The following is a 21,940-nucleotide window of genomic DNA, read 5'->3' as shown; positions in this document are numbered from 1 at the left end:
ATAAAAACAAGCAGAAGAACTAAAAGAGTTCCTCCAAGACTCAGCAATCCACCTGCATCTGAAGGATAAGGGACACGCTTCTGACTACGGCGATATTCACATTCTGGACAGAGAAGGAAGATAGTTTGAGAGGCAGTTGTAGGACTCCATCTTTGTTTAAATGGCACAGCGACCTCGAAACAGGAGGAGGCTACAACATCAATTACAAAACAGCTTTGGTGCAAGTGGAGTATTGAGGTCTCTCCCCATAAACTTTCACCATCAATAACAGGGTTGGAATAACACTGACATGTCAGTTTCACATTCTTTGTTATGTAAACCGGCAGCTCCACAATCATCAGTGCTGTTGATGGGACACCTGGTTTCATATCCATTCACACCTTTGAGGCAAGTGAGTTGTGGGCCATTAGCCACATGAACTTAGGGTGACTAGATACATCCCATGCAGAGTGAACTGAAGAAGCCTCTTGGATGAGCAGTGAGATGTCTTCAAGAATCTGAAATAGAAGATACATTGCTTTTACTGAAGCTCCTTGGATCACCATCATCTGGAAATGTAGCATATGAAAGAATCAAAAGAATCTGAACCTTTTCTCTTTAACGTTGAATGTGGCGTGTCACAGAATTGCGTTGCGTTGTGATGGATATTTGCTTGCCATGTATGGACATGTAGAAACAACAATCACGTGACTGGTATGGATGGAAAATAAAGGGTATATTGCTGGAAAAGACTTATTGTTTCAAAGCAATATGTGTGTGTAGATTCTCAATTTTCCAGGTCACATTAATGCTTATCACTGGAAGAGTCATCTATAAAGAGGGGAGGGAATTGACTGCATCAGCTACCAACACCAGAAATGCAGCAAGAAAGAATAATATCCATTGTTGGCACCTCTACAACCACTAACACTGTCATTGCTCTGTACCACACCATGTAAAACCAACATGCTTCAGCCTCTGTTTTACTTTACATGGTCTGAACCAAGCATATTCTCTTCTGTGAACACCCATATTTTCCAACTTGACCCGTTGTTTCATCACTTGCCTCACCATTACGTCACAGTGCCGTAATACATTGTATCTTCTACAGTCACAAACTATACTGGCAGTGTTCCCTTTGTGGACTACCTGGAAAGTGCATTCCACTTTTCTTGCACTATTTGTGTCTCACAGTCTGTTAGGTGGAAGTCTGAGCCTCATATGGGGCATGTGTTTAGATGCATGTTTTTTGTCACCCCAGAGTACACGTGAGCAGAAAAAAGCGCCCATTTTTGCTGTGTTTCAGGCCTCGTTGGCGCAGTAGGCAGCGCGTCAGTCTCATAATCTGAAGGTCGTGAGTTCGAGCCTCACATGAGGCATATGTTTTGATGCTTGATCACATGTATAACCAAATTTAGACATTAAACAAAATATACTTTCAGCTGTAGCTCAAACAGAAAGATACCTCATCTTCTGATGGAGGTCAACTGAGGTGGTAGGTTTGTGTGGCAGTTTGGATGCAGACAGGTCAGCTTGACTCATCGTGTTCATCCCAGCATATGACTCTTCCTTCATGTCAACAGTCTGCCAGGAGAAGATTTATCAACGTATTGCTTGAAACACTCCTTGTTGTGAACACCGTTTCTGGAGTCGTTGCTGCCACCTGTGAGGTCCCTCTTCATTTCTGCCACCAGGTGAGCAGAATACTCCAGAGCATTTTCAGCCACTCACCTGAATGTCTGCTCAAAAGCACAGCAAACTGGATTCTGAAGAACCCCAGCATGTGTTTTCTGTTGGCTGGATGGAAGCGGGGACTTTGCACTACGTCCTCATAATAGGCATACAAGCATTAAGAAAGCCATCAAATGATTGGCCGATTCTGCAAGTAAGTTTCTTTACATGGGAAAATACATTTGACTACACTGATGTAAGTTACAGTCTGTCCCTCTGGGATGTTTGACAGTGTCTTGGTTCTCTGCAATCAAGGACATAAGGAAGCACGACTTGCCGTGACCCGGATTCGAACCGGGGTTGCTGCGGCCACAACACAGAGTACTAACCACTATACGATCACGGCCTCTGGATGCTGGAGAGTGGTTGGTGAAATGCTATGAGCTCTGAATATCACACTTACGATTTGTTTTCTGTTAAAACTGATCAATTTTCCATTCAGAAGTGTTTCACCTGTATCCCATCCCAAAAACTGGATGTACAATCTCCAGGTTATGAGACTGAAATGCTTTCGACTGTAGTGGTGGAGCCAAAACCTGAACAATATGCACTTGGACTTCTACCTCTCATCCAGTTTGACACAAGCAGAACAGTGACAGTCACTGACAGAAGTTGTGTCGAGACGACTGTGGGTGCAGACAAATTTGTGCACATGCTGTGTATATATAGCATGAAGGAGAAGCTAAAGGCTTATCGAGCTAGCCAGGAGTTGAACCTAGAATCTTCTGATCCGTAGTCAGACGCGTTATCCATTGCGCCACTAGCCCTACACAACGTGTTGGTAAGTGGGGACCTTGGGATCTGTCATGTCTTAATTAGTCATATGCTTGATTTTGCCCTGTTCTAAACTACGTCAACTGAAGCAGATGCTGTGGCACGTTGAGGAAAAGCATCATTTGATGTGCCATCGTGAGCCCTGTTGACAAATGCCTTGTCTAAGCATTGGTGGTTCAGTGGTAGAGTTCTCGCCTGCCATGTGGGAGGCCTGGGTCCGATTCCCGGCCAATGCATAGCTCACTCGTTGGGGGTTTTTGTCTCTCTTGTTGGACATACTCTTTTCAGTCTTTCTTGAGTATAAATCAGAATCTGTTGTTGGCATTTAAATGTTCAATATACACATGTCAAGCAGTTGTCAGGTGCCCACAAAAACTACAAATCACAGGATTGCTGTGGCACGTTGAGGAAAAGCATCATTTGATGTGCCATCGTGAGCCCTGTTGACAAACGCCTTTTCTGAGCATTGGTGGTTCAGTGGTAGAATTCTCGCCTGCCACGCGGGAGGCCCGGGTCCGATTCCCGGCCAATGCATAGCTCACTCGTTGGGGGTTTTTGTCTCTCTTGTTGGACATACTCTTTTCAGTCTTTCTTGAGTATAAATCAGAATCTGTTGTTGGCATTTAAATGTTCAATATACACATGTCAAGCAGTTGTCAGGTGCCCACAGAAACTACGAATCACAGGATTCCTATTATATTGCTGTTTTCTTTCTTTTTGCAGCATTCACTTCATCACACAATTCTTGACTGAAAATGACCATTCCTGAAAAGTACTCAACTTTTGTACACTGCTCAAAAAAATTAAAGAAACACTTTTTAATCTAAGTATTGCATCAAATCAGTCAAGCATGTGGGATACTGATCTGGTCAAGTAATTAAAAGAGGTTTTTTTTAGTCAGCTTCAGCTGCTTTGGTGTTCATGAAATTAACAACAGGTGCACTAGAGGGGTAACAATGAGACACCCCTCAAAACCGGATTGGTTTTACACATGAAGGCCACTGACATTTTATGTCATTCTTGTGTTTTCTGACTGTTTTTTCAATAGTTTTGCATTTGGCTAGGGTCACTGTCACTACTGGTAGCATGAGGTGATACCTGGACCCTACAGAGGTTGAAGAGGCAGTCCAACTCCTCCACAATGGCTCATCAATACGTGCCATTACCAGAAGGTTTGCTGTGTTGAGTGAAACACCTTTTGCCACTCTTGCCTGCCGAGCCAACCGAGGAAGCAGGGAGACAGGTTGAGAGAAAGAGAGAGAGAGAGACAGAGAGAGAGAGAGAGAGAGAGAGACAGAGAGAGAGAGAGAGAGAGAGAGAGAGAGAGCAAGGAGTGGCACTAACCAGGCCCAGTTGCAGCTGGCCTGACATGTTTAGCGAGTTTGAACATGTTTTTAGAAAGAAGTGCAACACCGCTGCAGCTACAAAAGAGACGGAGACAGCGTGGAGAACATTGCTGCCCGGGTCAATGCGTAAGTTTAAATGTAGTCCTTTGTAATCATAATAATATTACAGGGAAAAACTGTCTGAATGGTAGCCTATTAAGTCATTTCATTTAGGTGAAATCCCACGGGGGAGAAGCCCACGTGGCAGCAGCTTAAGATGAAATATAAAAACATTGTTCAAACAGGTAAGACCTCAGCATTATCTCATGGAGGTACTTCATGTTGATCATGTTTTACATTGTGAAGTAGCCTAAATATTAAGTGGCTGTTTGACTGTGCAGTTGTTTTATCCACACATAGCCTAAATGTCTGCATCCATATCATGTTCTGTTAAATAATTAAACCTATTTAAACTAACACAGACTTCTGCTCAGCCAACAGAAAGAAAGTAGATGCCTGTAAAGCGGGTGTTATATATATATATATATATATATTATATATATATATATATATATGGATGCATATATATATATGTATATATATATATATATATATATATGTATATATAATTATTTAGTTCTCTTTTGTGTCTTATTTGTCTTTTGACCCCTTCACACCACAACAGACCTTGTAACTGTAAGTAGGCAACACTCCAAAGATTTATCCAAATGGTAGTTTAAGTGTACTGAAACATGTCACTGATCTAGGATGAAGAGGATGAAACTGTGGGTGCTGCCTTTACAGAGGGGATCCAGAAAGGCATACAGAGGTATGTTACTGATATTTCTCTTCCCATTCACATTTTGGGTGGAATAGAGTGTGACATTTAGCCAACAATGAAGTATTGCACATTCTCATCTTTTTAACAGAGCATGGCTGGACAGCAGCAGGATGGTTCCTCAACTTCCACTGCACCGACTGACACAGAGAGATGGATGTTCAGTTAACACCAGAGGTTCATTCCATGGAATTCATGTGCAACTGTATAATTTAATGTCCTGTATGTATTCCCATTTAACAGTAAAACGGATTTACAAACTGCATTTGCTGAGAAAAATCGAAAAAGCAGATTAGGAGGGCAGATCTGGAAATTGAAATACTAGAGCACAAGTTAGAGGTGGTGATGGTCACAGATGAATTATGTTAACTATTGGAACATGAACTGAACTATCTCTTTTATTTGCAGGAAATAAAGAAGACCAAATGAAATGTGTATCATGTCTTTATTTGCTGTGGTGGTGATGATGGCGACTTAAACTCTAAAGTGATTATTGCATACGGTGTCTCTGACTGCTCTGCTGTCCTGGATAGCTGCAGGTGGATGGGGTCATCATCTGGGTCTTCAGTTTGTAGAGCAGGGTGTTGCTCTCCTCTAATAGTGGTAATATTAGGACTTCCGGTTATGGAGTGCCGCTGACAAGTCACATCAACTGGGCTCGCTGCTACCTCTCTGCAAAACTTCTGAAGGACTGACGGCTCGTATTACATTTATATATATATATATATATATATTGGGGGCAACACTAACATAAGTTATGCCACTGAAAAATCCTAAAGGTGGACAACAATTGCCCAAGGCACTGGCACAAACCAGCATGGCTAGCAATGCCACGTCCAGTGCTAGCAATGATGCTAACAAAGACCACGATGAAGCTACTGCTGAGGGACCTTCAAACAGCGATATACTGGGCGCAATTCGTGCACTTAAGGAAGACTTCGACAAACAGTCTGCCGACATGCTGGAAGCGATTAATGGCATTAAAGGAGATCTAGTGTCCCACTCCAAGAGGACTGGAGAAGCGGAGGGGAGAATTTCACAGGCAGAGGAAGACGTGACTGCGCTTCAACAGAAAGTTAAACAGCTTGAGGGGACAGTGGAAGTACTAAATAGTAAAATCCAAGAACAAGAAGACAGAGGAAGACGCTCGAACTTGAGGCTGGTCGGTCTCCCGGAGACAGTTGAAGGATCAGATATGTGTAGCTTTTTGGAAAACTAGCTCCCTAAGGTACTGGGTGACGCTCTCAACCCCGCTCCGGTAATTGAACGAGCGCATCGACTGGGCAAAATTAACACGAGCCGGTCTTCAGCGCCCAGACCGATTGTTATGAAATTTCTTAACTATAAGGACCGGGAGAAGACACTGAGAGCAGCGAGGCAGCAGAGGGAAGTGCGGTATGGAAACCAATGGGTAAGCTTCTTTCCGGATGTATCAGCTGAAACTCGCCAGCGACAACGGCAATTTGACGGGGTTAAGGCCCAGCTTCGGAGCATGAATGTCCGCTACGGGCTGCTCTATCCGGCTCACCTGGTGATCACTCACGACAGTCAGCGTCTGATCTTCAAGTCCGTCACAGAGGCAGAGGATTATCTCCAGAAGATGAGGGCTACTCCGTAAGGATCCCCCACGATTTTGAACCCGATACGAGGTATATCTGGGGACTACGGCAGCAGTGGACTGACAACTTTATGACTGACTGGTAATTATTCATCCTCATTTATTATGAGCGCCTTTATTTTTTTATCTCTTACAGTGGACACTTAATGAGACATTCTAAGTTTTAAATACGGAAATCTAACAGAGTTAGACCCGAAGAGACATCTATCCTTGTCACTCTGTGTGCCATTGGTGCAGGAAGGAATCTTTATTTTATTTACTCAGTAAGTATTACTTTCTCCCCCCTTTTGGTTTACTGCAACTCGAGCCTGAAGTCTGTTTTCAATATGTTAGCAGGCCACAACACAGTGTTCACGTATGGGTAACGTTGCTCCTCGCAGTGTGGATCAACCGTTCTACATAACTGGAGTTTATTATTTCTTGTACTGTTTAAGTGCGCTTCGTTTGGGGAAGCGTATAAGGGTCGTTTTGGGGAGGGGAGTGGATCACCGTGTTTGTTTGGTTAGTGTTGTATTTTTATGTTTTTTAATTATTTTTTCCTTCTTTTTCAAGTAAACAAAAAGTACTAGCACCTCTAGTCTAAAAGTGGTTTAATAATATGTTTAATGGCTCAGAATTAAAAATCTCAAGCTGGAATACAAGAGGACTGAATAAACTGGTAAAGCTTAAGCAAGTTTTGGGTAGAATCAAGCAGATGAAATCCAATATAATTGTTCTGCAGGAAACCCACTTGGTAATGACTGATATAAACAGAGTTAAAAACAGATGGCCAGGTCAAGTTCATTCTGCTTTCTTCAATACTCACTCCAGAGGGGTTATGATATTAATTCATAAATCAATTCCCTTCCAGTTAAAAAAAGAATACATAGACCCATCAGGGAGATACATCATACTTACTGGTACCATAGTGTCTACCCCGATTAATTTAATAAGCGTGTATGCTCCTAACGGTGATGATGCCTCTTTTTATCAGAACCTCTTTCTCTCCCTGTCATCCCTCCCTGGTCAGTATGTAATTGGTGGCGATTTCAATTGTGTGCTGGACCCGACATATGATCGTTCTACTGGCATCGATACTTCCCATCAGCAAACGAGAAAGACCATTAAAAAATTCATGCTTGATTTAAATTTAATTGACATTTGGCGACACCTTCACCCTAATAAAAAGGACTATTCATGCTTCTCAAATACATATAAATCATACTCTAGAATAGATTATTTTTTAATCTCAAATAGTTTACTATCAAAAGTTGACAGATGCTGGTATGATAGTATTTTGCTGTCGGACCATGCTCCAATCTCTTTAACAATGCAACTACCCAATATAAGCTCCTCACCACCTAGGTTTCGCTTTCAATCTAAATGGCTGCAACACCCAGATTTTGTAACATTTCTTGATGGCAAAATAGATGAATACTTCTCTCTGAATACAAATCAAACTAGTGCTTCAATAAAATGGGAGGCATTCAAGGCGTACTTAAGGGGCCAAATCATAAGTTACACTAAATATAAATCTAAAGTTTAATATACACAACTAGACACTCTTGAGAAAAAAGTCAGGGAGTTGGAACAGGAACTTTATAATAGTGATATCCCAGAAAAACACCAGGAGCTTCTCTTATTGAAATCCCAATATAACGAGTTAACTACTGAAAAAATAGCTTCCAATTTGTTATGGTTAAAACAGTCATATTATGACCAGGGAGAGAAGGCAGGGAAATTGTTAGCATGGAGAATCAAAAAGATACAAACACACAGAACCATTAATTCTATTAAATTAGCTGATGGAAAAAATCTGGTTAATCCAGTTGAAATAAACACTGCATTTACACAATACTATGAAGAGCTGTACAAATCTGAATACCCAGACAGCTCAGAAAAACAAAATGAGTTTCTTGACCAACTTCAGTTCCCAACTTTAGTTGAGGAAGCTAGAATTAATATTGAGAGGAGTTTATGTATTGAAGAATTACTAGAGGCTTTGATCAGTATGAGCAGTGGGAAGGCACCAGGGCCTGATGGCTTGCCTGTAGAAATATATAAGAAATTCTCAGGAAAACTGCTACCACACCTCCTAGAGATGTTTAATGAATCCTATGACAAAGGAATACTACCTCCATCATTAAGGTGTGCCACAATTTCTCTTCTGTTAAAACCAGATAAATCTCCCTTAGAGAGAGCATCTTATCGACCCATATCGTTAATGTCATGTGACACCAAGATACAGTGCAAGGCCCTGGCTAAGCGACTTGAAAAAGTCATACCCACTCTGAACCCCAACGACCAAAATGGATTTGTACAGGGCAGACAAGCATTTCACAATACACGTAGGTTATTAAATGTCTTATATGTTAAACAGAATGCCAGAGACCATGCAATCCTGTCACTGGACGCCGAAAAGGCTTTTGACAGGATCGAATGGAGGTATTTATTTGCTACTCTAAAAAGATTTGGATTTGGGGAGAGATATCTTAAATGGATTCAATTATTATATACCCAACCAGTCGTAGAGGTTATAACTAACAACCAAATATCAAAACCTTTTAGTCTTAGCAGATCTACGCGCCAGGGATGTCCTATGTCCCCTTTATTATTTTTGTTTGCCATCGAGCCCCTGGCCATGGCAATTCGTCAATCGGCGGAAATTAAAGGCATAACTATAGGCAGGATGGAACATCGTTTGTCTCTTTTCGCAGATGATATTGTTTTGATTTTAACGAATCTGGAAACGTCACTAAAAGCGCTATGTCACCTTCTGGAAGCCTTTGGGAAGTTCTCTGGTTATAAAACCAACAGTGATAAGAGCGCATTGTTACTGCTGAATAAGGAAGAGAGAGAGGGCCCACTGGTTCATACACAGTTTGCAATTGCATCAGAAGGATTTACATACTTAGGAATTAAAATAACCCCTGACATTGACAACATTGTCCGACTCAACTATGATCCCCTGGTGAGAGAAGTAGCAGACTCTTTAGAGAAATGGAGCACAATGCCTATCTCTGTGATAGGTCGTATCAATATTATCAAGATGTCAATCCTACCTAAATTTTTATATCTGTTCCAGTCTGTACCTCTCCCCCTCCCAGCCTCCTTCTTTTCCACACAAAAAAAAAACTTCACCTGTTTTATATGGAACAATAAACGCCCAAGGCTGCGTCTCTCTCTCCTTTACCTACCATACGATCGTGGAGGGCTTAGATTGCCTAACATTAAACTCTATTACTGGGCAGCCCAACTTCGGACTGCCATGTATTATTTTTGTGATACAGAGGTTCCGACTTGGATAGAGATCGAAAATAGTAATCTGGAACTTCCACTGCGCTCGTACCTTTATTCATCACAAATGAAAATACTTAGAAAGCGCACACAAAACCCATTCCTCAATAACACTATATCAGTCTGGCATGAGGTCCACACCTTTTTGAATGAAACTCCTAAACTTTCATGTTTCGCACCTATTTGGGGAAATAATAACTTTAAACCGGGGCGACGTGATTTGGGATTCAAACAGTGGATGGAGAGAGGACTGAGCAAAATAAAGGATCTGTACAGCGAAGGTACTCTAATGTCATTTCAGCAATTAGTCACAAAGTATGGACTTCCAAGGAAGCATTTTTTCAAATACTTGCAAATTAGGAGTTTTGTTTACTCCCAAATTAAAACCACACAGGAACCCCCACTGTCTGCCATTGAACAACTGGTATTAAAACACTTACATGACAGGGGCCAGTTGTCCATGTTTTATGATTTATTACTAGCAGGTTCTAAGGACAACTCCCTTTCCTATCTATCTGCATGGAAAAATGACCTGCAGCAGGACATCTCAGTGGAGGAATGGGAGAAGACATGCCTTCTGGCCCAAACCCAAACCATAAACACTAGAGGGAAACTGTTACAGTATAAGTGGTTGCTTAGGACATATATTACGCCAGTTAAATTACACCGTTTTAATCCAGACATCCCGGATACCTGTATTAAATGCACAGAGGAAATTGGTACCCTGTTCCATTGCATGTGGGACTGTCAAAAGCTCCAGGTGTTCTGGAGAGAGGTACTTAAACTGATTTCTAAAGTGACAAATAGTGCTGTTCCAATGGAAGCAAGTCTGTGTTTACTTCATGTTTACCCTGAAGGCTTCTCTGTAAACTTAAAGAATTGTAAGCTTATTAATTTTTGTCTGTTGCAAGCCAAACGTGTGATCGCTTTAAAGTGGAAAGACACTGAGGGACCTAATTGCAGTCAGTGGGTTAAGGAGATGTCTTGCAATCTGGCATTAGAGAAACTGACCTATATAGTCAGAGGTAAAACTGAGGAATTTTATGAAATGTGGACTCCTTTTCTACGCTTTATGGATGACCTGAATGTATAATTGCCCACGACTAGACTGGTGCCACCACCATTATGGTACCAAGAAGGCCCTTGATTTGCTACTTTAGCTCTAAATGCAAGTTAATTTATTTATTTATTTTCCCGCCATTCCTCCTCTTTATCTATGATCATTTACTCTTATTACTTAATTATCTTACGGAGATTGGAATTCATTTATTTATTTATTTTATTTCATATGTATAATGTTATTTTATGTGTATGTATGTTTATATATATATATATATATATATATATATATTTATATATATATATATATTTTTTTATTTATTTATTTTGTGCTGGTGACCTTGTATTATTGAGGGTGGGAGGGAGGGAGGGCTTTGGTGAGTTCCCGTGATTTGTTATTGTTTATTGTTTATGTTATTGCCCAAAAACACAATAAACATAATGTTGAAAAAAAAATAGTGGTAATATTATGAAGAACAGCACATGCCACAGTAATATCACAGGCCCTCTCAGGGGTCACCCTGAGGTGATGTAGGCACTGGAAACGGGCTTGAGCAGGCCTACGGTCATCTCCACCCGGGCCCTGGTCCTGCAGTGAGCCCGGTTGAAGTTCAGTTAGGGGCCTGGTTCAGGGTCAGGGTATGAGGTCATCAGCCTGGGTTGGCATGGTAACCCCTGTCACTCAGCAGAAGGTCATCAAACTCTCCTGTAATGTACAGTGGATACATTAGAGTATATTAAAGGGAGACAAGTGAATTCTATTGTGAAAATCTTTAGGCTACTGACCACGCTGCAGTCTGTTGCTCAGGTTGGACTCTCCATAAATCCTGGAGTCATGTACAGACCTAGGCCACTTGGCCTCCTCATTGGAAATGATGCATGCAGCATCACATACAGTGCCTTGCGAAAGTATTCGGCCCCCTTGAACTTTTCAACCTTTCGCCACATTTCAGGCTTCAAACATAAAGATATAAAATTTTAATTTTTTGTCAAGAATCAACAACAAGTGGGACACAATCGTGAAGTGGAATGAAATTTATTGGATATTTTACACTTTTTTAACAAATAAAAACCTGAAAAGTGGGGCGTGCAATATTATTCGGCCCCTTTACTTTCAGTGCAGCAAACTCACTCCAGAAGTTCAGTGAGGATCTCTGAATGATCCAATGTTGTCCTAAATGACTGATGATGATAAATAGAATCCACCTGTGTGTAATCAAGTCTCCGTATAAATGCACCTGCTCTGTGATAGTCTCAGGGTTCTGTTTAAAGTGCAGAGAGCATCATGAAGACCAAGGAACACACCAGGCAGGTCCCAGATACTGTTGTGGAGAAGTTTAAAGCCGGATTTGGATACAAAAAGATTTCCCAAGCTTTAAACATCTCAAGGAGCACTGTGCAAGCAATCATATTGAAATGGAAGGAGTATCAGACCACTGCAAATCTACCAAGACCCGGCCGTCCCTCTAAACTTTCACCTCCAACAAGGAGAAGACTGATCAGAGATGCAGCCAAGAGGCCCATGATCACTCTGGATGAACTTCAGAGATCTACAGCTGAGGTGGGAGAGTCTGTCCATAGGACAACAATCAGTCATACACTGCACAAATCTGGCCTTTTTGGAAGAGTGGCAAGAAGAAAGTCATTTCTCAAAGATATCCATAAAAAGTCTCGTTTGAAGTTTGCCACAAGCCACCTGGGAGACACACCAAACATGTGGAAGAAGGTGCTCTGGTCAGATGAAACCAAAATCGAACTTTTTGGCCACAATGCAAAACGATATGTTTGGCGTAAAAGCAACACAGCTCATCACCCTGAACACACCATCCCCACTGTCAAACATGGTGGTGGCAGCCTCATGGTTTGGGCCTGCTTTTCTTCAGCAGGGACAGGGAAGATGGTTAAAATTGATGGGAAGATGAATGGAGCCAAATACAGGAGCATTCTGGAAGAAAACCTGTTGGAGTCTGCTAAAGACCTGAGACTGGGACGGAGATTTATCTTCCAACAGGACAATGATCCAAAACATAAAGCCAAATCTACAATGGAATGGTTCACAAATAAACGTATCCAGGTGTTAGAATGGCCAAGTCAAAGTCCAGACCTGAATCCAATGGAGAATCTGTGGGCAGAGCTGAAGACTGCTGTTCACAAACGCTCTCCATCCAACCTCACTGAGCTCGAGCTGTTTTGCAAGGAAGAATGGACAAGAATTTCAGTCTCTGGATGTGCAAAACTGATAGAGACATACCCCAAGCGACTTGCAGCTGTAATTGCAGCAAAAGGTGGCGCTACAAAGTATTAATGCAAGGGGGCCGAATAATATTGCACTCCCCACTTTTCATGTTTTTATTTGTTAAAAAAGTTTAAAATATCCAATAAATTTCGTTCCACTTCACGATTGTGTCCCACTTGTTGTTGATTCTTGACAAAAAATTAAAATTTTATATCTTTATGTTTGAAGCCTGAAATGTGGCGAAAGGTTGAAAAGTTCAAGGGGGCTGAATACTTTCACAAGGCACTGTATGATCTGGACAGTGCAGAGAATTACAGATGTTGAACTATGATGCAGTCTTTAACATTTAGAAACTGTAGTCAATCTACTTGTAGCCAACCTGCACATTTATGCTGTGAATGGACTTCCCATTCATGATGTGAGGGAGCTATGATGGGGATGTGTGTGCATCTATGCAGCCAATCACACTGGGAAATCCTAAAAGAAATTCAAATGACTAATCCCAGTCTGAGGTTTCAGCACAATGTCATTAACAGAATATGATTTAAAATGAATGTAACAGATCTTTACATGATTCACCTGCAATCCTGTGGAACTCCTCCTTGATGCTCTGACAGGTTTATGTCCAGTTAAAACCACAACGATGAGTTAAAGCCGTTTCAGGGCCAGGAACACTTTCCTGACCGTCCTGCATACAGTTGTCTTACTGAAATGCTCTGCATCTCCAATATTAAATAAAAACTTTCATTTGCAAAGAACTGCAGCACAACACACAATATCTGCCGGATGTGAGAGCATGACTGCGGCTGGTAATGTAAATGTAAGGACGGATTAGGTTGTTTATGTAGATTATGGACTTGAAACGATTATGAAACGGTACCACTCAAACAGATAATTGTCCGGAAATGCGAGAACATTTATGCTCGGTCTGATAACAATCTACCGACGAATATTTAATTATCTGTGCAGTAATGCTGCTCCTTTATCCACTGGATCGTTAATAAAAGCTGTTCTACGCCAAAACTCGCCCACTTACTCACTGAATGAATGAGGAAATCAAACAGTGTGTGTTGCTTAAAGAGGGCGGAGACAGAGAGAAACTCGAGGTTTTCTGAGATAAACCTGCTGGCGACCAGGTTAGAATCATAGTCTGTTACTGCGGTAAGTGACCGAGAGTTTAAGTTACCCCTCTTTGTGAAACAGGCTAGAGTTACCCCTCTGTCTCAGGGTTAAGTTACCTCGCTTCGTGAAACGGAAAACTCTGAGTTTCCCTCATTTCAGGGTTAAGAAACTCAGAGTTTTCACGAAACCTGCTTCGTGAAACAGGCCACTGAACTTCAAATTTAATGCAGCTTTGTTGACCAAAACACACACAGACCCACAGCAGCCTCCCACCATCAGAACATGCAGCATACCATTAGTTTGATTTGCTAACCTGCACTGGAACAAACCCAGACCACATTGTCAAAACTACTCACACAGAAAACACTAAAAACACACGTTCAGTCCTCTGCATTGTAACCTGTCATTTCAGACAATGTTAACTGCTGACAATATAAAAAAAAAAAGGGAAGGAAAGGGATTGAAGCTCCTGCTAAAAAACAAACAAACAAACAAATGGGTGCCCAGATAGCTCAACTGGGTGCAGGGCTTAAAGTTTTCCGGCGCCGCGCCGGATTTCCGGCGCATGGAAGTGTACCATTTAAAAAATTTCATCCATCTCCGTCCTGAAGGCTCCAAGCATGTGCGTCATTTTGCATTCAGTTGCTCCGCTTTAATCAATCAAACTCCAAATACTACATTAAAAAATATACACCTTCTGTCCAGGCATGCGACTTTGTGATAGAACTTTTATCCAATTACAGTTTTCTAACTGCCAGTGCGCATCGACTGCTGGGCGCACGATATGCTGCGCCCTCTTGGTTCGGCATCGTCAGTGCTGCTGATAAGAAATAACAGTATCCCACAAACAAAATCCAAATTTGCAAGATTTGTTGGTGTTTTTTGTAATTATATTTAAGGGAATTACTGGAAACATATCGATATATATTTCATATTATTTATTTTATTTCTGCTTGAACTGTATACCCCTTCCACACATGTCCCAGCCCTGTGGCTGCCTGGTCTCTCCAGAGCGCACGGAGCTCCAATCTGTGAGTGGTGCGGTGAAGAATCGAGCAGCTGATCACTGGTCAATAGCGTTGGAGCTTGTGTTTAGCCCAGAGACGCAGATACTAAAGTTTGCTCAGACTTTGTGTGACAGAGGAGAGAGGATGTGTCTCTGCTGATTAACAAAGAGAGCAGCCGCTGCCGCGATCCCTGAGCCGCGGTGTGTTGACTCGCCCCATTGGCGTAAGTGCGTCAGTGGCGATGCGCGTGCACGCCCCACAGTCCCCATGGTTTCGCCACAAAATAAAAACAAACGGGCTTAGGTATTGAATTAAAAAAAAGTAACAAAAACAGAAGTTGTTGATTTTGTTTGATTTCTTAGTCTTTAAACATTTTCTAGTGTTTTACAACGGCAAAAGGAAAAAAAAGAAACAGCTATTTAGTTTGCCGGCTTTTATTTTGAAAGGAAAAAAATCAAAGATCAAGCCATACGGATTTGTCCCATTATTCTACTCAGAACATCTGTTTAGTTAAATATGCACAAACTGAATGTAGCTTAGGTGATATTAACCTTTTTTATTTGAGGACATATAGGATGTTTGTAATAATGAGCAGATTTTGTGACCTTATGCATCCGAATGACGTCTAGCCACAAACAAAAACTCTCCAATCTTAAGCAAATAGTATTAGTAAGAACAGAACGAACGTATGGGTTGTGTGAAATGAATAATGAATAGATAGTTAAATAAGAATGTTCTTAGCCTGCTTTTCAGCGTTTTTTTCTTCCCAAAATATAGATAAAAAATAGAAACATTTAAATTGAAAGCCAACTGAACAAATTATACAGTGAATACATTTTTTCCCCTTACCATAAACAAACAAAATGTGTGTCATTTCAAATTGAAAATCAAATGATTTAAACTAATCACACAGATTATTGAGGTGTATCAAATGAGCAGTTACTAACATGTGTATGTGTGGTTATATGCTACAGAGGGCTTCTTAATCAGATCTTTGTGAGAAATGGGCTGACTCCAGAGGAAAAGGCCAGAGTAGAAGTTCAGCATGAGCAGTCCATTGCCGCCAGGACCCAGATAAACCAGATCAGGAAGGCCCGGATTTCTTTGCTAGTTCCAGAGTTTGAGAGAGTCAGCATCATGATCAACTTATTCAGAGGAATCTTATATTGTGAGGCAATAACTAAAATTGCATTTAAGAGTTAATACTAGTACTTTTATTACCTGCTTAAATACAAAGTTGGTATAGCAAGTGACATATGACAGTTTATTCTCTTGTAGTGTTCCAGAGAATATTAAACAAGTTAATTCTGTTGTCTGTGTTTTGCAGTTTATTTCAACAAACAACATTTTGAACATGTTAAAAAGAAAATGTTCAGAAAATTCACAAACAAAGCAAAAAAGAAAAAAGAAATGAATTTTTCAAACAGTATTCTCCAAGCTCTTAATATTCTCTTGAGACTGACACTTGAGATAATGTTGTAAGTAAAAATTGTGCCTTATGAAGGAAAGCTGCATAGTTTTGTAGCAGTTTTGTTGTGGTTGATGTTGTTTTGAGTTCTTGTTAAATCTACTGAAGAGATAAAAATTATTAAAAGTTATTAATAATACATGTACTTGATTTTCATGATTTTTTCCCCTTTACACTAAAATAAATCTTTGCAATTATAGTGATGTGGTATTGAAACATCAACACAAAAAAATCTGACTTGAGGCACTTTCTAAAATGTCTTAAGTTTTGGCCAAGTAAGGTTTTACATTTGAGCAACAATAAAATAGTGGGATCATAATGGGCATTATTTCCACCAGATGACCTCATATTTGCTCTGAATTAATAGAATCTCATATATATTGTGTTTTAGTGAGTTTTAAAACATATTTAAATACGTTTATTGACACTATAAATTGGATCTTAGAAGTTCAGGCTCAGGATTTTTTCCTCACTTTAAGCCCTGTGGGTGAGTGGGTGACCCATGATCAGGGGCTAGTCCCAGACACAGTGGCCTGGGTTTGATTCCCACTCACAGCCTTTTACTGCATGTCTTCTCCCTACTTTCCTGTCTGACTCTCAACTGTACCTATCTAATAATGGTAAAAAGGAAAATCTTTAAAATCATTATATTTGTGTCTTCGAAGATATCAAGGCTGACTTAGGAAAAGCATAAGATACTTTGAAAGACGTCAGAGAAGCTGGTAATGAAAACTTAGGCCAAATGCATGACAGAGGAAGACTAGAATACTTACAGTACTGTACAGTCTGAGTGATTATAATATGCAGGTGTTTCTTAGTTTGTATTGTATTTTTTGCAATCCTTATTGCATCCTTGTGAAGTTTTTTGCTTTATACCTTGTGAGAATGCCACATACAGTTGTGGCCATCAACACATTCTGTGTTAATCCTCAGTCCAAACTCACATTTTGAGACTCTTGGTCAAACATTTCCCACAACCATTCCAATGGCAAAGACGAAACAGCTTTGACAGTTGTCCTGTGTACACAGTACATTTTCTTTCTTGTGATACATTTTGCTCATCATCCTCAACATCATTCACACTTTTCTCCTCATCAGTGATTCTTCATTGATCACTGAGATCAAACTCATCATCAATATCTTGACCCTGTTCCATAAAACTTTCTTCCTCAGACTCCTCACAGTCCTCACTGCTAAAGTTGACACCTTGAGATGTGATAGCTTGGGAAAGACCTTCCATAGATATACAGTATAGATGGTATTTGAATCTTCCTTTATTAAGTGTAACAGAATTTGGAAAAAGACCTTTCAGCTTTGCTGCCCCTTGACATGGAACACTTTATGGACTGAACTGAAACTATCTGAATTTATTCCACTTGGATACATTCTGTCCTGAGGGATAGAGAGAGTGAGATCATTGAACAGTGCTTGTGCTTTTAAATCTTAAATTATTGTTTGTTGTCTGTGTTACAGCTCCCACACTTTTTTATTGTAAAACACTTATTGACCTTCAAAAATGTATGTTTTGACTTCTACTGTCACCTCCTTGTAACTGTTTTTATGACGTGTTGCTGACCTCTTGACCAGGTCACCCTTGTGAAAGAAATCCTGATCTCAATAGGTTTTATCTGGTTAAATAAAGATTTTAAAAAGACATCTGTAAAAGTGTTGCGCTCTCTACCTCTGATGCCAGATAGGGCCAGGCTCTCCTCTCCCCCTTTCTTCTTCTCTTTCTCGAGGTGGGTGTGAGTGTGGTGTGTGGTGTGACAGGTGCTGTCTACAAGCAATCTCAGTCTGATTCCCACCAGGTGGGGATGATCTGCTGCAACTACTCTGTTCTTACATAAAAAACAGATGCAGTCATCATCTGTTAAATATTAGATCTCTCTCGTCTAAATCTCTGCTAGTAAATGAGTTGATAACTGATCACCAGATTGATTTGTTCTGTTTGACTAAAACCTGGTTGCAGCAGGAAGAATTTGTTAGCCTAAACGAATCAACTCCCCCTACTCATACACTGAAAAAAAAAATCTGTTGAACTAACATAATAAAATCATTGAAAGTGGTTGCACTAAATATAGTTATGTTTTGGCAATATAAAAAAATTATGTGCATGTTTCATGATCTCCATATGGTACACTCACATGACTTTCTCATGCTCTTTTAACATAATATATTTTGGTTAGATATTTTTACTTTTCTTATGTTAATTGAACAGAGATCTATCATATAAAACAACAAAAATTTAATCATTTTGATTTGATTAAATTTCAAAATGATTAACTAAAATAATTATGTTATGTTACTTTAAGTTACCTTTTCCCCCCACAATTACATACTAGTTTTTAAAGACTGCAATCAAAACCACATCTTTCTTGTGCCACCTAAACACAGCACCTTTCAGAGGATAAAGTGAATAAAACAAAATATCTTGAGCCACTTTTAATTCAAAGATGAATTACAGAATTCAAAACTGTCAAAAATGCTTTGACATGCTGATGTTCAACACTAAAGCATTACAAAGCAGCTGTAGTTTAGAACATTTTTCATGAACCTTCAAAAAAACTGCACATCCAAAAATTGCAATACTTTGAAAACAGGTCTTTACATAAAAATAAACAATAAAAATGTGAATCACAAATATGCAATACCGTGCAAACAAGTCTTGAAGCACTAAAAATTGCACATCAAAAAATGGAGTACTGTGCAGACACATTTTTAGGCACTGAACATCAAAAATATACAGTACTGTGCAAACACATATCACAGCACGACATATTTAAAGCATATCCAACACTGAGGAAAACCAGTGTATAAAGTTTCTTCTGAACACTTTGAAATCATCAACAGTACGGTTCTTAAATTCTTGAGCCATCTTGCAGAGCATGGTGTCCTTCGGCTTTACACAAAACATTACGAACAAGCTCCAGTAGTAAAAAAAAAAAAAAAGACTCTTTAGCTGCAAGAATGAAAAAATATACTATTTTCATATCAAAAATATATAGTAACTGTAAAATTTCAAAAACTGAGGAACACCTAACCTTTTCTCTGTAAACACTTAGAAAATCTGCATTGACAGATAAAATACTCATTCACAGAGTCTGTTCTTGAGCACTTGCGCTTTTTTGGAAAGAGTGGTGCCCTCCAGCTCCATGATGATTTTTTGGAGCACCTCAAATGTATATTTGAGGTCACGAGGGTAGTCGAGGTTCAGTGTGTAAATCAAGCCAAACAACATGGCAACAGCTAACGGAAAGTTGTCCAGTTCCTGCAAGACCACCTGTCCTTCAATCACTATGCCGATGTCATCTGGGTTTGAGTTGCAGTCTGCTTTCAGGACGTAAATGCCAACAGTGGTCTCCTCGATGGATCTTTCATTGGTTTCGTCTGCGCCCTTAGAAACACATATTGTCAAAAATCAGGTTCAACATAGCCCTGGACAATCCTCAAGAAGTGTACATCCCTTGTAGGATTTTTCACCCTGTCATGTTATAGCCTTATGCTAACATCAGCTATATAATTTTGCCTCATCAATCTACACTAGTAATTCTATGAGCAATTAATTTGTTTTGGTTTTTGTTTGTTTTGTGCCCATCAGACCAGCAGGTGGCCTTTTTTGGTTTGGTATTTAATTGATTGACTATTTAAAGAAAGTGAAGGTGAGCTGACAGGTGCTGCTGATGAGGAGGAAAGCACAAATGAATAAAAAAAAATCTGTTGGACAACCAGGTGAAAAATCCATGAGAGGATGAACACATTCTCAAGTGACTACAATTTACATAAATATATTTAGGAACCTGTGACCTCATAAAACAAACAAACCATTATAACACTTAAATACTCACCACATATTCTTTGACTAAGTTTCCTGGTTCCTCATTGAGGTACACACACAGTCCTTTGATGATACAACCTCGACCGAGGTCAACATCGTCATCCTGGCCAAAGGCAACAAGATCACCAAGTTATGTTTCAAAAGTATCACACACTGAATTAAAATTGATAATGCATAATGGCTGTATTTGTTTCTTACCTGAGCCATGGGTGCCACAATATCTTTGAGCACTCTCCCCATCTGTCCACCTCTTCGCTCAAACAGTCTGAGGAGTTTGCCGGACAGCACGTCTATCCGAGATAAAAACCTTGACTGTAGCGGTATGGTGGTGATGCGTTTGAACTCTAAATTTATCTGTTTTAAAAATAAGAACAGTAAAAGAGAGACATATTAAAGAAAAGCATGTCATATTACCATTGAAATATTGTTTTGCAAGTATCCTTCAGTGGCCCAACTTAATAGTGCACAGCTGTATCTGTGCACACTTTATGTGTTCAACAAATAATCAGAACAAAGGTGTGCAGAGAAATTCATGAGCTTTGAACAACAAAATAATTCCTCAGTTCACCCACAAGTAAAAGTGAATATGTTACAAATTAACTTCATTTATTGTTATGAGACAGTTTTGAATGCAAACTGACCTTATTTTCACTGGCATGTGGTGCCGTGCATGTTTGAAAAGTCAAAGTTAGAGCATTAACAGGGTATCAAAGGGGGCATGCCTTTAATACAAGAGTCATGCAGCATGTTTGCTGCTCCATTATAAAAACAAATGTGGATGAAGTTAATCCTGTGTCAACCTAAACTTGAAGCAGACTTACCCACATAACTATAGGATGAATCTGAATGAGAACCATTTTGTTTAAAAAAAAAATCTAACCAAAATCTTTAAATTTCATCATATTGTATTTAAAAGTCAGGAACATAATTTTTGCAGCTGGCTTAAAGGTTTCTTTTTTTAAAGAAAAAATACATTTAAATCAAACTGATTTCTAGGATCAGTCTTTTCTTTGAAGTGTTATGTTTAGCGCATACTAGTCAAAACCAAAGACTAATCATTTTTTTTACATCTAGCAATGGGCCAAAGTGGACAATTTTGCTGACTGGCTGTGTAAATTAAGGTGTGACGTACCTCAGTTACATCGAAGAGGGCTGGCCATCTGTTCTTGAAATCTTCAACCATTGGTTTGTCTCGAACCACTTCATACCTCCTGTGTGCGAAGGTCTGGTCCATTTTCCTTCTCACTGCCTCCCTGTTGTTCCGCTTCTTCACATCTGATAGGAGTTCCACTCTCAGACCCTCCAGACTCTGATCTGATTCTCCAGTGGGATAAGGGGGGCAGTAGTTCACTTCAGAACGTCTTGGTCTTTTGATGGCAGAGGCAGCACTTGATTTACCCTCAGGCTTGTGCTTAACAGAGTTCACCAAAACCTCAGGACATCCCAGTTTTCTCAAATGGGTACGGTAAATCGCAAGTTTATTCTTTAAGCTTGCCTTCCAACCAGCATATCCTGTCACTGAGCCCCTCTCTGTTAGACAAGGGTGTTTGGAGAGGAGTGCCTCACCAACCATGTCAAACTCTCTGTCTGTGACATAAACTTTGTATTTGACAATTTCTTGAATCAGACCCTCTAAAATGTTTGACTTGAGTTTAAGATCTGGGATAAGCAC

General features: G+C 40.0%; 1 protein-coding gene and 5 non-coding genes across 6 annotated transcripts; 3 read left to right on the top strand and 3 right to left on the bottom strand.

Moving 5' to 3' along the window:
* The first annotated feature begins 1,285 nt into the window (after nucleotides 1-1,285).
* trnam-cau (transfer RNA methionine (anticodon CAU)) lies at nucleotides 1,286-1,358 on the top strand. Its single transcript has one exon. It is a non-coding gene; the product is annotated as a tRNA-Met (tRNA).
* A 626-nt stretch (nucleotides 1,359-1,984) lies between these two features.
* On the bottom strand, nucleotides 1,985-2,056 carry trnah-gug (transfer RNA histidin (anticodon GUG)). Its single transcript has one exon. It is a non-coding gene; the product is annotated as a tRNA-His (tRNA).
* Nucleotides 2,057-2,404: 348 nt separating this feature from the next.
* Nucleotides 2,405-2,477, bottom strand: trnar-acg (transfer RNA arginine (anticodon ACG)). The gene has a single exon. It is a non-coding gene; the product is annotated as a tRNA-Arg (tRNA).
* A 172-nt stretch (nucleotides 2,478-2,649) lies between these two features.
* Nucleotides 2,650-2,720, top strand: trnag-gcc (transfer RNA glycine (anticodon GCC)). The gene has a single exon. It is a non-coding gene; the product is annotated as a tRNA-Gly (tRNA).
* A 227-nt stretch (nucleotides 2,721-2,947) lies between these two features.
* trnag-gcc (transfer RNA glycine (anticodon GCC)) lies at nucleotides 2,948-3,018 on the top strand. Its single transcript has one exon. It is a non-coding gene; the product is annotated as a tRNA-Gly (tRNA).
* Nucleotides 3,019-18,860: 15,842 nt separating this feature from the next.
* Nucleotides 18,861-21,940, bottom strand: LOC127536545 (uncharacterized). Its single transcript, XM_051957267.1, has 4 exons — nucleotides 21,401-21,940; nucleotides 20,467-20,622; nucleotides 20,279-20,371; nucleotides 18,861-19,827 (listed from the first exon to the last, which is right to left on the bottom strand). The coding sequence occupies exons 1-4, from the start codon at nucleotides 21,839-21,841 to the stop codon at nucleotides 19,522-19,524; spliced, it is 996 nt and encodes a 331-aa protein (XP_051813227.1). The 5' UTR covers nucleotides 21,842-21,940; the 3' UTR covers nucleotides 18,861-19,521.

This window comes from Acanthochromis polyacanthus, chromosome 12 (assembly GCF_021347895.1).
Source record: "Acanthochromis polyacanthus isolate Apoly-LR-REF ecotype Palm Island chromosome 12, KAUST_Apoly_ChrSc, whole genome shotgun sequence".
NCBI lineage: Eukaryota > Metazoa > Chordata > Actinopteri > Pomacentridae > Acanthochromis > Acanthochromis polyacanthus.
The sequence above is the reverse complement of the archived record's forward strand: the minus strand, read 5'-3'. Positions and strand labels throughout refer to the sequence as shown.

Excerpts from the sequence above, each read along its gene's own strand:
- LOC127536545 (XM_051957267.1), bottom strand. The coding sequence starts at position 21,841 with ATGGTTGGTGAGGCACTCCTCTCCAAACACCCTTGTCTAACAGAGAGG. Across the intron at positions 20,623-21,400 it reads CCCTCTTCGATGTAACTGAG|ATAAATTTAGAGTTCAAACG; the intron begins GTACGTCACACC and ends TTTTTAAAACAG. Across the intron at positions 20,372-20,466 it reads TTGTGGCACCCATGGCTCAG|GATGACGATGTTGACCTCGG; the intron begins GTAAGAAACAAA and ends GCCTTTGGCCAG.